The sequence below is a fragment of the Ochlerotatus camptorhynchus genome, unplaced genomic scaffold, assembly GCF_037179485.1.
Source record: "Ochlerotatus camptorhynchus isolate MF236.1 unplaced genomic scaffold, CSIRO-AGI_Acam_v1.1 ptg000284l, whole genome shotgun sequence".
NCBI lineage: Eukaryota > Metazoa > Arthropoda > Insecta > Diptera > Culicidae > Ochlerotatus > Ochlerotatus camptorhynchus.
The window spans coordinates 3,619,561-3,637,281 of NW_027040773.1; the positions used below are offsets into that span (position 1 = coordinate 3,619,561).

General features: G+C 38.5%; 1 protein-coding gene across 1 annotated transcript; it reads right to left on the bottom strand.

The window, feature by feature from the left end:
* Positions 1–519: 519 nt before the first annotated feature.
* LOC135706525 (RNA-binding protein 5-A-like) lies at positions 520–17,721 on the bottom strand. The gene is made up of 12 exons (XM_065228139.1): positions 17,527–17,721; positions 17,213–17,303; positions 16,909–17,058; positions 16,605–16,670; positions 16,380–16,542; positions 16,248–16,317; positions 15,770–15,843; positions 3,342–3,449; positions 2,218–2,832; positions 1,962–2,151; positions 852–1,894; positions 520–793 (listed from the first exon to the last, which is right to left on the bottom strand). The coding sequence occupies exons 1-12, from the start codon at positions 17,531–17,533 to the stop codon at positions 662–664; spliced, it is 2,709 nt and encodes a 902-aa protein (XP_065084211.1). The 5' UTR covers positions 17,534–17,721; the 3' UTR covers positions 520–661.

Sequence of the window (17,721 nt, forward strand, 5' to 3'; positions counted from 1 at the left end):
TCAGAAATATATGGGAATTCTGGAAGTGAACCATATTGTTAATTTATAATATTTGATGAAAGCTTGTCACGCAAATAGAAGGAGCACCGTTGGGCACTTTCTGAAATATTTCAATAGTATAATTCCCTTGCAAAACCCAAATAAATCTATCTGCGTACAAATAAATTAAATAAGAGTGATTTGCGAAAAACCCGCCAGTATCGCACCCAACGTCAGTGCCTATACGTAAGCGTACTACAACGCGGTTTTCAAATAAAGGAGTAACAAGTGTGATACTATCACTTCAGGCTAGAATTTTGGTTCTCTTATGCAATGGTTCATCAGAGAGGGGAAGCTCAGTAATCCTCATCGCATGCTCATGACGCCATGAGCCAACGATGCCGGACCTAAACCAACCGTCTCCAACGCTCCACTATAAAGCATAAGATTAGGCCCGCCCACCAACGTCCAGGTTAAAAACTAGCCAAGGGGAGGGAGTTTAAACTTAGGGATATTTCGGATAAATACAAACGAGATACCTATGATTGATTGCACTATCGATCTAGTGTTAATAACTTTAAATTTTTACAACCTTTTATTCCTCAAAGAAGAATAAAATGCTACCATGTTGCATGATATAAGTCTAAATCTAGCCAATCTAGGGAGGAAAAAAGTGCTAAATTTAATCTTTTACGTCCACCTGTTCGTACCGCGACTTCATCATTTTCTTGATATACGTTTTGTAGTCATCTCCCGTGGCTCCGTAATTTGCTGCCTTGATGCCCAGCCCAACATTTGCCACCCGTGATTCAGTCTAGACCAAAAATTACACGTTTTGATAAGGAATTGTGATAAAACCAAATTTAACTTACCTCAATTATGTTTGTTCGGCCTTGGTTGCTTCTGCCCAAACCTTGCCCTTCGGACCAACCCATCTTTTGAAGTAGCTTGTTTCCTACGTTGTTCTGACTAATAGGAACGGCGGCCAGATTTGGAGCTGAGTAAGATGCTTGTGTCTGTTTCTCAATCTCACGCTGAAACCGTTCCTTGCTCTTGTTAACCGGTGGAGGATCGACTTCACCATACTTCAAACGACGCTCTTTCGCACGATCTCGATAGGCACCACCTTTGTTAGCCAAACCGCTCTGATTGGCAAATCCTATCTTCAGCTTTTGCAAGTTTTCCTTGTGTAACGAAGACATTTTCAAGTGCTTGTTCAGTATCTCCTGGGATTGGAATGCACGCTTGCATAGTAAGCAGGTCAGCTTTTCAAAGTCAACGTACTCCCGCTCTCCGATGGCATCATCGCATTCGTTATCTGAATCGGAGTTATACGATGAAACCAAATTGCTGCTTCCCTTGGTAACCGCTGCCTTAGCTTGTCCCATGAGGAAATTGGAAACCGCTTGGGTGCTTTGCTTCTTCTCTAGCAATGAGAAACCCACATCTGCGTAACCGCCCGAAGATTCTCCGGATCGAGAGGAGATCTGGCCGAGCGAGGAATATAGCGTTGCCTCTTCGACCCTCGCCGGCGGCTGTATCACGTTGTAGTCTTTCTTTTGATTGAGTTGCTTTGCCCACCTTTCCATATCTTTGACGATCTTTTTCGCCACCTTCACTTTGTCATGTGGCTGCTGGTCTTTCGATTTGGTTTTCTCAGTCTTCTCACCATTTGTGTTTGCAGAAGCAGCTTCTGCTGCTGGTGCTTCCGTGGAAGTTTCTGTCGTAGCTGCAGCCGTCGACGTCGAAGTAGGTGCTACAATGTACGTGCTTGTCTCATTATCCCAGTAGAGGTAGGAGCAGGTTTCATTGTTGTAATAGTATTGTGAATTGGAATCGTAATATAAACCGGTTGAAGGATCGTAGTAAAACCCGGAAGTCTCATCGTACTGATACTGCGAAACATCCGGTGTAGCTGGAGATGGAACATCATATTAATATTGTAGGAGCCAAGTCATTGTAGGTGCGGCTTTGATACTTACGGTAGGTCTTTCCGTCGGTGCCGTTGGGAATTTGCAACGGTTGGGGAGCCACCGTCGCTGCAGGAGCCGCCGTTGATTCTGATTTGTTTTTGGATCCTTGTTTACGAGCTAATGCCGATTGAGCTACAGCTGCGCCAGAGTTGGCCGTTTCTCCCATCTGAGCTTCTGTTGGAAAGTTGTTCACTTGGCCCTGTGAAAGAGGAACATGTTTTAAGTTATTTATATTAACTTTTCACTCATGTAATTATGTTCTTACTTGGTTGATTTGCGTTACATAATAATTTGTATAGAACTGTAAATAATGTTCATGCTCGGTCGGATTCGATGCATAAACCGATGCGCTATACTCCGCCAGTCTGGGAACATCCGCCATTGTGTACTGATACGAGTTTGGATAATTTCCGCCGGACGTGTTACCTCCAGCCGCTGAATCTTGGTAGTTGTTTCCGTTATTTGAAGGTTTAGCTCCGCTTTTAACCAGGTTTCGATTTTCTGTATCCATGCAGTACGAAATAAGCACTTCTCTGCTATCAATTTTCAGTATAGGTTCAATTGACTTCAGTGCATTGTGCGTGTTCATCGAATCGAGCAAGTTATCAAAATGCAGATAGCAAATTCCTCGCGAAGTTTGCGTTAGAGGGTCCCGACAAATCATTATTTTCGATATTTTAGAAACTAAATCCGGGATCTTCTCCTGCATCGCACAGAGCACACTTTCCTCGTTGGTCAACACGTCCAGATTACGGAGCATGATTTTCTTGGTGAGGATGTTACTGATCTCATCGCTTCCTTCACCACCCTTTTCGCTCTCTTCACGAGAAGCGAAACATTTGAAACAGTTCTCACGGCGTTTGAAGTTAAACACTCCACACTGCAGAAATATACCATATTATTAGAATACACCAATCTTTTCACGCAGAGAAATGGACTTTGAACACCGACGAACCGACGTGATAGCTCATACAAGCTACATTCAAATTCTTGAACAAGACGCCATATTTAAAATACGTTAAACACTACCGCAATCTACTCATCCGATCGCGTCATATCATGAGCAAGGACAAGAACACACGTAGAATTTATATTGCCTTGGTTTGCGTCTCACCTCGTTTGAAAGATCTGATCTGATCGCCCTTGACAGATCGAATCGCCCGTTTGACAAATCTAATTGTGGACAAACGAAATTCTCCTGTGGTATGTCGGTTCGTCGGTGCTTTGAATTCGACAAAAATATTGTTCATCCACCGCTGACAATATTTGGTTGATGAATCAACAATATTTAACAACAAGGTTGCTCAATAATAAAATATTGTTAGCCATCTGTGAGTCAACAATATTATTGTAGATTTTTTCTGCGTGGTGCTTTTACTGTGATCTTACCTTAGCACAGTACCAATCGGTCTGCGGTTTGTCCTTGGCACGCATTTCAGCCGGCAGTGAATAGGTGTACTGCATGATGGCTCGGTGATCGTTGAAAACCAACATCCCCTGAAACGGCACGTAAGAGAAAACAGAAAGACCAAGCGTTAGAATTCCGCACAACTAGTGAGCCTAGCGCTAACTCTTGGGTTCAAGCCGTTGGCTTTGGCTGCCATTTCACGCGAAGTGCTGCTTGGTCGAATCGAATATGCTGATTGCGGTCAAATGCGTGGGTAGAAATTACCGTCGAATGTCACACAGTAGAAGACCCGGTGGGCATTACGTTTTCTATCTCCTGATGTAGTCTCTCGAACTGATAAAATGTTAGTTGACAATGAATATCTTCTACAGACGGGCATTGCTGTTTCACATACCGACCATCTTACGGATGCCTGAATCATTCGATTGTCAGAATGTCGGCGAAATACGCGTTATACCCCGTACAGACTATGGCTTATTTAATGTAATATAGGCTTGCTTTGCAATAAACAGTCATACATCTAGTTTTCACTGGAAATCCTATGTATGAGTGCTCATTGCAAGACAGCCTATATTACATGATATAAGCCATAGTCTGTCCGGGGTATTAGGATAAGCAGCTAACGTAGACAAGAAAGGTTCAACTGACAACTTTATGGAAGTTGGAGCTAGAAAATTTCCGATGCACGGAAACTTAGAATATAATAGGGGAAATGCATCAGTATTGCAGGGCTGGTAGCAATCACTGCTGTTAAAAATACTGATGGTCACTAAACATTTTGATGAAATAAGTGACCAAATAGTGATTTACAGGTGTAAAAATAGTGACTAAAAAGTGACCTAAAAGTAAATTTTAATGAAAACTCTTAGGAATTTCTGAGGAGCTTCAGAGGAAAATTCCAAGGGCATTCTGAGCATAATTTCATAAAGTTTGTGGGAGAAAACTAATCCGGAGCATAAGTCATTGGATTTTTTTTTTGAAAATACTAAAGGAGGATTACAATTAAATCTGAGAATAACTCCAGGAAATCTTCACAGGAATTCGGAAAATGAATTCAGGAGAGTTTGCCAAACAAATTATGAGAAGAAATAGAAGTCATTTGTGAGGAGAAATGCCAATTAATTCTTAGGAGATTTTCAATGTGAGTAGAATTCCAAGGGAAGGAGTGAGAATGAAAAGGAAATCTGAAATGAACTCAATGAATATTAGGAGAATCTTTCGAAAGGGTTTCTTATTGTGGAGAATTCCAAGGAAAACTAAACGAAAATTAAATTCGCAGGATAGCTTCACCAAAATTTTGAGGAATATTTCAATGGCAATCTCCGTAGAATATGGAATGGACTATTTTGAGGTTTTCAAAACTACTTGAAAGTTCCCAATTTTTTTCCTGAAGATAATGAAACTGCCTTGAAGTTCTTTTGTAGTTTGAGAAACTAGCCTGAGACTCACAATACTTCTCATCAAATTCTTAAACTTCTCTGAACTTTTTAGGACTTCCTAAAGTTTTTCAATGATCGTGGATGTCCTCTAAACTATTAACAATTTGCTGAAGTTCTCTAAACTGTTTTAAAATTTATGTGACTTCTCTAATGTTAACGGAAGTGCTCTGAGGTTCTTTGTTCTTTTCTGAAATTCTCAAAACTTCTCTAAAGTTTTAGCAGTTCTCATGAATCTTGTTGTATTGTGCTGAATTTAATTGAACTGCCCTAAAAATGTTTAAGCTTCAGTGAGCTTCTGAACGTAAGTGAAGACCTCAATTAACTTTTTAACGTCTCTGAAGTTATCTGAAAATCTGGGAACTGCTTTAACTTCCTACTAATTTTCTGAAACTGGCCTCCCCAATGTTCATAAAAAATCCTGAAGTTCGCGGATCTCTCCTTAAGATCCAAAGATTTCTATAAAGTTCTCGAAATGTTTGTGAAGACCACAGTCTCTCTGTGAAGTTTTCGAAGTTTTTCTAAATTTCTGGAACTTTTGTGCTACTGAAATTTTCATGGAATTAGAACGAAATAATTAATATAGTTCTAAGATTTTCATTGAAGTTCTCAAGATTTTTTTGAAGTTCACTTCCCTTAAATACACTTATTTAAAACTTTTTCAATAGTCTAGACTTTACTGGTGGTATTTAAACTGCCTAAACGATTATTGAATTTCCTTAAAGTTCTCTAGACTGCCCTGAATTTTCAGTATTTTTTTAAGGACCCGCAACTTTACTGAAATTCAATTATTTGCCTTGAAGTTTCGACAATTTCCTTTAAGTATTATAAACATTATAAACGGTCCCTAATTTTCCCTGAACTTATCAGTGGTTACCTGAAGTTCTCTTAATTTGTTTGATAATCCAGCAATTTGTTTGATATATATTCATAATTCCCTGAGTTTCTCGCAACTTCTTTAAGGTTTTTACAATTTCCTTGAAATTGTTTGAACTGCCTTTTGATCCTATAATCTGTCTTGATGTTCTCGAAGCTTCCCTAAAACTTTCAATTCTATTGAAGATCTCGGTTCTGCTGCTCGGAAATAAATGGAATTCCCGTAAAAACCTTTAAATTTCCCTGAAATTCTCTGAACTTCGGTGAAGTTTCTGAAATATTTCTGAAGCTTTCATGAATTCTCTGAACGACTCTGTACTTCCCTGAAATTCTCGGAACATCTTAAAGGTTCTCGATTTTTTTTCAGTATATCATGGAACTGTCCTGAATTTTTCTAAATTTACGAATATAGATATTCAAACTGCTCCAAAAGTCTGGACTAAAACTACGAAAACTGCTCTTAAGGTCTGAAATTCCCCAAAAAAAATCTCTAGATCTAGCTTTTCTGAGGTACTTAGAACTTCTTAAAAAATTGCACAATACCCCTCATGTTTTCTATATTTCTCAAGTTCGCTTGACACCTGTGAAGTTCTCTGAAATTCTAGGAACTTCATAAAAGTTCCCGAAAATTTTCGGATGCTAAAAGAACCGCTTTGAGGTTCTTAAAGCTTCCAGTAAGTTCCCCATATTTTCAGCGTATTAACTTCCCTTATGTTCCCGCAGTTTGTTTATGGAGCTTCACTGAAATTCTCATCATTTATTTTCATTACTCATTAATTCGCCAAAGTTCTGTGACACCCTGTAGATAGAGAAAGACGATTAAACGCCCAAGGCAAAGAATGATCAATCTGGAAATAAATTCACGCTAAAAAAGTTGAAAATAGTGACTGATTACAAGAAATAGTGACTTTAGTGACTTGGCCTTAAAAAAAGAGATTTTTTAGTGACTGGCTTGAAAAAGTGACTAAGTCACTAAAAAGTGACTCACTACCAACCCTGGTGTTGGCAATAGGTTCCTCAGAAAATCGATTAAATTACAATATTCGTGCATTTTGTGGTCGAAATGTTTATGTACACCGATGAATATGATTTGTACCAACAAACTGAACGCATCTGAACATATCAAAGTTGTAAGCAACGTGAAATATCGTCAAAAGGGGACCAAAATAGGAACTAGTGCGTTTCCCCTACTGTTTTTTTTCGATTCTTGATTTACATGTAAGAACACTAGTAAAAGCAATCGAAAAGTCGATTTTCACGGTTTTTATACCCATCAGCAAACCATCGAAAAATGACAACAATTTAACGGTTTTATAACACTAACCCGAATGTAACACTTTCTCAAATTCAATTAGCCCGAACACGTATAATAAATATGTCTTTCAATAATGAGAAGTTCTTTATCCGAGACTTCGGAAAACTTCTAAAAATCAGAATTCGAATGTTAATCATGTTACCATGCTTCTGCGTTCATTTCCCTGCAGATACAGGGTGGCGACTCAATAATGAGCTAAACCAAATTCCGTGATATTCCAGTAATGTTTGAAAAAATCCAGGTACAGTGCCTACCCGGTTTTGGCAATACGACCTCATCAGCTATAACTTTCGTCAGATATGTAATGTACTACACTCAAAATAATCTACACGTTGAAGCTACGTGTAAAATCACGTAAGCTCTCACTTTTTCCTCTCCTCTCAGTTTTACGTGGCTCACGTGGAATATACACACTTAGATTTTTTGTCGAGATTGGCACCACCGAGCAAGCTCGGCACTTATTTTTACTGAGATCTCAGCAAAATTTATGTTTGTTAGCCGAGATCTCGGCAAAATTCCGGTTTGTTAACTGAATATCGGTAAATTTTTCACTGAGATCCAGCAAAATAGATTGCCGAGCTGCTCGATGGTGCCCATCTCGGCAAAAAAAAATCTAAGTATGTATGTGATGTTCATTGAATTTCACAGAATGTTCCTTTTTAACACACCTACATAATCAATGAAATGTACGTGATTTTCACATAACACTGAGTCCATTTCCGCGTCTAAAAAAGAGTGGTAGGTAGGTACACTCAGAGCGTTGCAAATCATGGCGGTATCACGATATCCTTTGTTCGGTATTTTTGAAAGATAGTGGCAAGATGTAAGTATAAAATTATGGATTTTTTTTCTCAACAAAAACAAACTGACTGTTTCATCGTGCTCAACAGAATGATATCAAGCTGTCCAGCAGTTTTTTTCCTCTAAGGAAAAAAGCACCTCGGCCCATCCCAATGATCGTCCAGATTGTTTGTGCTGCGTATCGAATATTAAAAAAAAAACTGATGTTGGGAGGTTCATTAATTATGTCACGCAAATTTGGACCATTTTAAACCCCCCTCCCCCCTTTGTCACATTTTTTGTATGACTCTTCACAGTTTCCAATACCCCCTCCCCCTAAAAGTGTGACATAATTAATGGACGATCCCTGTGGTGTATTTAGAATATATGAATATATTAAAGGAATATTATTATATTTTACTACTATGAATACAGTAAAAATTTTATCAACATATTAAGGTAATATTTGTATAAACAGTGTCAAAATATTGCTACACACAAAGCACAAAAATTGTTGCTATAAAAATAATGTATAATCAAATTAAAAGTTTCCCAAAATTCGTAGTTTCAATTATGAAAGTTTTCAAAATTAAACTTATATTTTTGATTTAGAAATGTTTCTTTCACTTTCGACTTGTAATTTTAAAAGTGACTTTTTTAAATAAAAGTTGTAAAACTGTCAAAATACCTTTTCATTGCGTAGTTTTTGACAGTACTGGACCTCCGTTTCCCGCTAAATTTGACATGGGAAATAAAAAACAAAACAAAAACAGCTATGAGAACTTGCAGAAGTAGCAGCAGTGTAATCTATTTTCCGACATATTTCATCCGCCGACACGCTAGTTTCCCTTCTTTACGATACGAATAAAAATATGGGGGCACCCGCGGTGACACTATCGAGTGGAAGGATACTCCAGTTGCCTGATTTGGAGGTAAGTTGATGAAATTTTTGAGGACTTTCGATCTTGCTTCCGATTTGACTAATTGATGTGTTTTGACCTTCAGTAGCCTCGTCAGACTTGCCGGAAAGTAAGGCTGCTCCCACCAACCATCACCATTAAGCAGAAACTTTTCTTCAAGCTCGTCCCCACATCCTCGCGTACACCGAGCCCATCAGAAAGAAATTATCCCGATATCAACTGTACCATTTGTGTAAAATGCTTCCAATGGAAGGTTCCATAACGCAGTGGCCTTTCAGTGATGATTGAAAATTTTAATAAACTAAAATAAATTAAATTAAATATGTATGTGGTTCATTTTTCTAGAGCAACTAAATAAAAAATAAATCATAGGGGAAATATCTCTAACGTTGGCCTATGCATCTAAGATTGGGCCCATCGCTAGAAATCTGCTATTTATCAATTGTATCTAAATTAACGCGTTATTGGGACGTTACTAATGGATATTTTTGGTTGCTATTGAAAATTTAGTCAATTGCTGAATTTATGTATGGGCCCAAATTAGGGACACTTGGGCCGACATTACCTGCATTTCCCCTATTTGAGATAAAAAGTACATCATTGTGATAAAAATGCCCATCTTTTAAATTAAAACCTTTAATAAGTATATTTAAAAATCATAGGCTATTAGATTGACAGCTCTACAATTCAATTTGAAAGTTTCAACTTTTAAAATTAAAAAATGAGCTACTTTAGAATTGACAGTTGGCTAACCTTTGCTTTGAATGCAAAAGACTTTCTACCAAAAAGAACCAACGCAAACTTTTAATTCTATCAATGTTTTTTTTTTATTATATTAACGATAATTTTGTGTGTACTAGAATCCTCCAATGATGTTACCGACCAAATCACGTAACTTCTATGTGATAATCCTGTGACGGTTAAGCTTCATGAAATGAGTACGATGGAAAAAATCTACGTATGTTTTCACGCAGCTTTGACGTGAAAATTATTCTGAGTGCATTTACTCTAAAAAAATCTCGTCCGATTGCGAAATGTTACGTGACGTTAGTAACTTTGACCTGCATTACACGACATGTTCAGTAAAGTTTTTGCTAAAATCGACTATTTATTCACGTAAACAGATTTAGTGTATTTGAGAATTCGATATTTTCGCGAAACGAGATTTACTTGATTTTCAGGTTTCCACATTGCGTTTGAAATTTGTACGGAAATTAGTATGAAAAAACCTACTTTTTTGCATCTTTATTACTTACTAGGGACCACAATTTTGCACAATCTACGCATCTAAATACGTTAAAGTATAGCCCAGGAAGTGCCTAACAACTTTGCTCAAGGATGTATTGTTCTAGAATGCTTTACTGACTGAGCTAAGGAGGCCCCAACTATTCAACTGCATGCTTAATAATACTTGTACAATTTTTAATAATAACTGCTGTTCAGGCTTTGTTCACACAAATCTGGAGAATTTATTCAACCACAACATGGTGTTGGTTAAGGTATGTCGAGAAGCTTTTATTCGACTTCCATGAGTTGTAACAGAGCTTATTCGATCATTTTTTTTATTATTCAGCGTTTATTGGACATTTTTGCTTCCTTAAACAGCGATGATGTATACGTTTGATTATCATGTGAAGTAAAGTTATATTGAACACTATTATACATTTATCAAACGATTATTCAACTGCAGGAAAATTAACCCGAAAATAAAAATAAAAAAACGGTAGAGACCGACGAACCATGTACCCTTCCGATCATCAGCCGCTTGCCTTCCCATCTGAGCTATCCTAGAATACATCTTATGGGCAGCTCAATATCTAATAAAAACTTGCTTGAAACTGAATACCTATCAGCACTCCCGATCCTCCTCGTCCCGATCGTCCCAAGGTCCAGTGGCAATCATTAATTCATTCGTCGTTGTTTTACATGAGACCAATTCTACCTCTTCACCTCTCCAATTTCCAAGGAAAGGATGCTGGGTTATTTATCAAACTAAATCAATGAATTTGTTGTCGTGAGTGATATGATCGATGATTACGATTTAGAACACAAATAAAAAAGGGTTGAGCTTGGGATTGAACTCTCGACCTTCTACTTGGGAAGCGGAAACGGTAACCACTACTCTACTGATTTCGTCTTGTTGTTAGATTGAACCAGTGTTGTGGAATATTGAATCTAATACGTCGTTTATAAAGCATGCAATTAAGACATGGACGCATAGTGGTATAAGAGCTATTTTGCTGACTGTATTCACCTTTATACAGCAATATTGTAAAGCAATGCAATGACATCTATTAATGGAGCTAGAAAACATTTATAAGACGTCTAAAAAAGCATTTTATTAAATAAATTGAAAACAGTCGAATTCTGAATCAGGAAGACAGTCAACGTTTATAAAGCTTTTAATAAGTAAATTAATCATATCAGAGCAAGCCGCGGAATAAAGACGCATATATCGATCTCAATGAGCTTTTTTTTTTTAGCACATAGTTCGACATCCTGTTTTATTCAGCATTGTACCATTGTACACTGTTATACAGCAATTATTCAATATGTATGCTTATTTGTGACTTTGAATTGTTTGTTGGGATGTGCTACATTTAATAGGCGTAGTTAGATATGGGGAGGGGCTTACTGTATCCTTTCCGCCCCTCACTTATATCAATGAAAGTAAACATAAAGACTAAAATAACTTCGGAGTTTCCCATCTCTCGATTTGTTTTGATGGGATATTCAAAAACGCTCAATCTCATAAGAGCAATTTTGAAAGCGAGTACCCTCATACCCTTCCCTACTCTTTTGATGCAATATACAATGTCAGATATATTCACACAAATGTCATTGGATTGTAATGATTATATTTCATTTTAATACATTCTACGATTTCTCAAGGTACTCTTTTTGATGCTGTTCTATTCCCTGTATTGCTGTTGAACTAGGTCTCGGGTGAATTTCTTGATAAGTCAGAAATTAGTTTCACACCTCATTCAGCGCATTGAAATAATCTGTATCATTACTCCACTCGTTTGCCGGTTTTTGCATGAAGCCGGTCGCAATTTCGAAAAGGAATCAGCAATGATAGAAATGACGTTTGACTTGGGAGCCCAACCGAAACGCAGCTCAACAAGCGAAATCCGAGTGTACCTGTGTCTGAGACGAAACTGGTGAAGACAGTTTCCGTTTTCTACTGTTTTTGGTTTTTGACGTACGACTACTTCTGTGTTTTCTATATACGGGTGGCCCGAATGGCAGTTAATAAAAGCTTTATATAGAAATAATATAGCAGTTGGACTAATAATTCAAACAACATCTCCTCATAAACAAATGAACGGACAAGTGGATAATATATATTTACACTACAACAATTTTCGTTTCAAAACTACTTATAGAGTAAACCAACTCCCCCCTCCCCGCTTTCTAACTACGCTTATGAGATTGAGCGAATGTTTTTGAGACTTTACTTCTATTGATATGAGTGAGGGGGGGGGGTATATTATTACCCCTCCCCCTCTTCAACTACACATATGCGATAGAGCAATTGTTTTTGAATAATTCATCTGAACATATCAGATCGGTTGATTCAGTATCGGTTGAAGTCCTTTCAGACAAACTCCACGCTTGTGGCCTTTCCCCATTAATTAATAACTTTTTGTACAATTTGCTGTCAGAGAAACATATGAGCTTTTCTCATGGAAACTCTACAGCTTCTCGATTTAGTTACATGGGTCTCCCCCAGGGCTCATGTTTAAGCCCCCTTTTGTAGAGAAATTGACAATTGTCTAAGTGACAACTGCACGTTGAGACAACTTGCAGATGATGGCGTAGTGTCTATGACAGGGCCCAAAGGGGTCAACCTGCAAGGACCCTTACAGGATACCTTAGACAATTTGTCTACTTGGGCTATCCAGCTAGGTATCGAATTCTCCACGGAGAAAACTGAGTTGGTCGTTTTTTCTAGGAAGCATAGCCCAGCACAACCGAAGCTTCAACTTTTGGGTAAGCCGATCACTCATTCTATGTCTTTCAAATATCTTGGGGTCTGGTTCGATTCAAAATGCACCTGGAGATCCCACATTGAGTATCTGAAGCGGAAATGCCAACAAAGGATTAATTTTATCCGAACAATTACCGGAACGTGGTGGGGAGCTCATCCGCAAGATCTTCTAACGTTGTACCGGACAACGATTTTATCGGTTTTAGAGTACGGTAGTTTCTGCTTCCAGTCGGCGGCTAAAACTCACATCATCAAACTGGAACGTATCCAGTATCGTTGTCTTCGTATCGCGTTAGGATGCATGCACTCGACTCATACGATGAGTCTCGAAGTGTTGGCGGGCATGTTGCCACTATCGGATCGGTTTTCGGAATTGTCCCTCAGGCTCCTCACCCGTTGTGAAGTTATGAACCCACTGGTAATCGAAAACTTTGAGAAGCTTCTTGAGCTAAACCCTCAAACTCGTTTTATGTCATTGTACTACGTGTACATAACTCAGGATGTCAGTCCTTCACAGCATAATCCCCATCGTGTATGCTTCTCCGACTTCGGCAATTCAGTTAGTTTTGATTTATCTATGACGCGGGAGATTCGTGGAATCCCAGAACATCATCGTTCCATGATTGTTCCGTCAATTTACACTGCAAAGTTTGGCCAAGTTGATTCCGCAAGATCGTTCTTCACAGATGGATCACTAATAGAGGCGTCCGCTGGTTTTGGTATTTTTAACGAATTTCATAGCGCCTCTCGAATGCTTCAAGCTCCTTGTTCCGTATATGTTGCTGAACTGGCGGCAATACACTATACGCTAGAAACGATCGCCTCACTTGCACCAGATCACTATTTTATTTTTACGGATAGTCTCAGTTCTGTCGAGGCTATTCGATCCATGAGGCCGGTAAAGCGCTCCTCGTATTTTCTCATGAAAATACGAGAGCTTCTGAGTGCTTTATCTTTAAGATCTTTTGTCATCACCTTTGCATGGGTCCCATCTCATTGCTCGATTCCGGGCAATGAGAAGGCGGACTCACTTGCTAAGGTGGGCGCTATGCAAGGCGATATTTACGATCGACAAATCGCCTACAATGATTTTTTCTTCATTTATCGTCAACAGTCGCTCGCCAGCTGGCAAAATAAATGGAGTGAAGGAAGTTTGGGACGATGGCTATTCTCGATCATCCCTAAGGTGTCGAAGAGTCCTTGGTTCAAGGGGTTGGATGTGGGTCGAGACTTCATTCGTCTGATGTCTCGCCTCATGTCCAATCACTATTCGTTAAACGCTCACTTGTTTCGTGTTGGGCTGGGAGACAGCAATCTCTGTGAATGTGGACAAGGTTACCAAGACGCCGATCACATCCTTTGGTCTTGTGCTGAGCATCGTGGAGTCAGATCTGAGCTGTGCGATTCCCTTCGGGCTCGAGGTAGACAACCTAATGTTCCAGTTCGGGATATTTTGGCTAGACGTGATCTGGAGTTTATGAAACTCATATATGTTTACTTTAAGAATACTAACCTTAGATTGTAAGTTTGATTAACCTTGTGTTTAGTTTGTGTATTGTGCGTGTAGTTTTTTTAATGTTTGTTTTCAAGATGAATAGAAATAAGTTCATGTTTTAGGATTAATTAAATATTTGTATAATAAATCATATTTCAAACCTCCTTCTCCCTTTCCCCATCCAAAAAATTGTAAATCTCCACTAACCTCGAGACGACCGCGAGTAATCGGTTCAATTCCTTTAACTCTAGATGTAAGACATTAATCATGTATAATGCAAATGATAACTCGGCTCTGTAAAGTTTATTCGATTGAGCCTGTACAAATAAATTAATATAAAAAAAAAATATATCAGATCGGCAAGATAACAAACTTCGAAAATATTTCAGTTTGGAATCTGACTCCCATTGGTACCATTGGTACACCGGCAGTGTTGGCAGAAAAAGGGATTTTTGGTGTTTAATTCAAACCATAAATATTTTAATAGTTATATCTTTTTTTAGATACATTATAGCTTCGTACTTCCTTTGGCAAAGTTGTAAGGCACTTTCTGGAATATATTTGTACATACTTGGTGGCATGGTTCATGCAAAATTGTGGTCTCTAGGGATAAAAATGCAAAAAAGTTGGTTTTCCCATACAAATTTTAAACGCAACGGAAAGCCGAGTTACAACCAATCGCCCCCAAATTTTGCACAGTTATTTGGGACTCCAAATGGAACCAAAAAAAAAAGGGGTTGTTCTCGATTGGTGAGGTAAAGTTTGCATTTTTCTATATAACGATGATCCACTGTAATATGGAGTCACCGTGCGTGGTGGAAGAACTCCTAAAAAATTGAAAAATTGCCAGCAACTTGCTATAATTTTTCTATTTTTACAATTTTAGAAGGTGGCATCGGTATTTTGGGTCTACTGACAATTGTTAATGTTTTGCCAGAAATAAAATACTCATAAGCATTTCTACCTGATAAAAATCAAGCAGTCAATAATTTGCAATTTTATGAGGTGATATAAGTATCAATTAAAATAAAACAAATGGAATTTATATCTGCCCGATAAAATTGCATAATATTGACAGCTTCTATAAATTTATACGTTCCATAATTCTCATTCAAAATTTACGTACAAATTAGCATTTTAAACAGAAGTGAATATCACGTAAAAGTTACCAGTTTTCCAGTAGTTTGCACCCCAATTTCATATAAACGTGGAAATCAGGTCCTATCTACTTGACTAATCACGATGGATGAACACATAAATCGTACGTGAACATTTTTCAGTGTTCGATAGTTGGAACGTTTTTGAACTTGTCATATTGCATGTTTTTGCTCACTGATGAGACCATCAGGAGACATCAATTCCGTCCCAAACAATGAGGAAATCAAGCAAAGATAGGACAGCCGATTATGGGCAGTTAGTTAGAAAAATATTTTACTTGCATGTTATAAAAATCCCAACGACGCTCTTAGTTATTCAATACCGGAGAGACTACACCAACCAGATAGAATTTACCTCACCGCAAAGCGGGTCACTCTGTTCCATCTAAAACGCAAAACACTGTCCCTGAACATCTTCTGTTGAGCGGGTCGATACCTGTTTGTAGCAAATCCAGCGAGTTGCTTCCTCTTCAGTGCGGAACTCGACAAATGCGAAACCTCTAGATGCACCTAAATCGCGATCGGTCGGGTGGAGAGAAGAAAGAGCAAAACACAAACGATATCAATGTTACGCCTTTCAGTGATACTCGGGCACTGGGATTCATTGCGGTCATTAGCTACAGATATTTTGACACGATATAGCTGTCGCACCTTAGTATCGGACCATCGACTTCGTACACAAAGGAAAACACGCGGGTTTGCTTGGTATATTTTGCATTGCGTGCGGATTTCTGCCATTTTTCTGCCGGCCAAATACGCGATTACTCCTTTTTTTCGTTTACTTGGTGTACCATTTTCTACAGTGTCGCTCTTAGAAAATGTTAAACCATTTCCGTTGTCACATGTCCTCTACTTACCATGGGTAATAATAGATCTAAACAAAATAATAGAACAGTATGGTGCTTTATTATTACCTGTTTTCTTTCTCCGGATCAACCGAACGTGGAGCGCTTGAAGCCCGCATTGTATAAGATCACTGTTAATCTGTTTGGATAAAAATAAGCTAAAAATTCTGTCAAAAAATCAATCAAATTTCCGGTACTTACATCCGCTTCGGTTATATGTGCGGCCAATCCCCGAACGATGATTTTGTTATTGGGTTTTTGATGGTAAAAGAATTCCTGGTTGTTGTCGCTATCATAGTTATCATCGAATTCATTTGAATTTTGCACAGGAGAATAGTTCCGTTTGTTTGGTTTATCGCGATCCCTATTCGTTATTTGAATGTTACGGTCAAGAACTACATTTTCGGAAAGCCATTTGAACCCTACCTGCGATCTCTATCTCTTGATCTGCGCTCGCGATCACGACTTCGGTGACGGTACCGGTCTCGGTCACTGCAAAACGAAAACAAAACATGTTAAAACAATCATATAAAGCAAAACTATTCAAATTAACGTATCTGGTTTTGTAAACAATCGACGATTTGTCTTAACTCACCCACGCAAACAAACACCATCATCAGGTAGGGGAATCTTTCTGCCACAAATCGTTGATTGAAGTGATTGTTTACAAAATAAGATACGTCGATTTGAATAGTTATGCTTGATACAAACAAATGTCATGAAAACGTACCGGTTGTCGTACGAATTATCGCCATAATCCTGATCTATCAAATCCCTGTACAGATCTCTTTCAGGGCTCCGCCGGTTATTATTGCTGATGTATCGCTCTCTGCTGTACGATCGCGATCGGCTACGGCTGTAGCGTCGGTAGTGGCGTTCCCTAAAAATCAAAATACATCCGGTTAGCATTTGAATTCGTAAATTATCCTGCTGCTTTGGAGATCGTCCAAACAAAGAACTCCTCTTTGTTTCTCATGATGGGCATTACGCGTGCAGTTTCTTCAAGTTACACTTGTGCACAGCCGGATAATTACTTTGAACGTCCACGGTTGCCTCGGTCCCGGTCGTCCCGGCGGTTGCGATTCCTATAGTAGCCAGAATTGTCACTGTCTGGACTCGGTGAGACTATAAACAATCACATTGCAAATCAGCATTAAGTTTCATTCCAAACAAAAGGCGACATATTCTTTGAAAATTCAACTATGAGCATATTTTTGACGCTCCTCCATCAAATCCCGTCCCATCCCATCAAAATTACAAACAAAATAGAACCAGTGCGATTTCCCAACGAAGGAAAACCTTCCCCAAATTAAAACCGAAAAAATCGCAACAAAGATGGCAGACTTACACTCCATGCTAGCGGATTGAGTCGTAAACTTATTTCCGCAGTATTTTCTTCAATCGATGTATTTCCCTCAATACACTACTTCTGCTAGTTGGTAGAACACTTTTTGTTAAGTTTGTTCACTTTTTAAAACCTGCTTCTGTTTTGCATCTATTGGATAAGATCAAATTTTTGCACTAATGTTCTTCTTCTCACAAT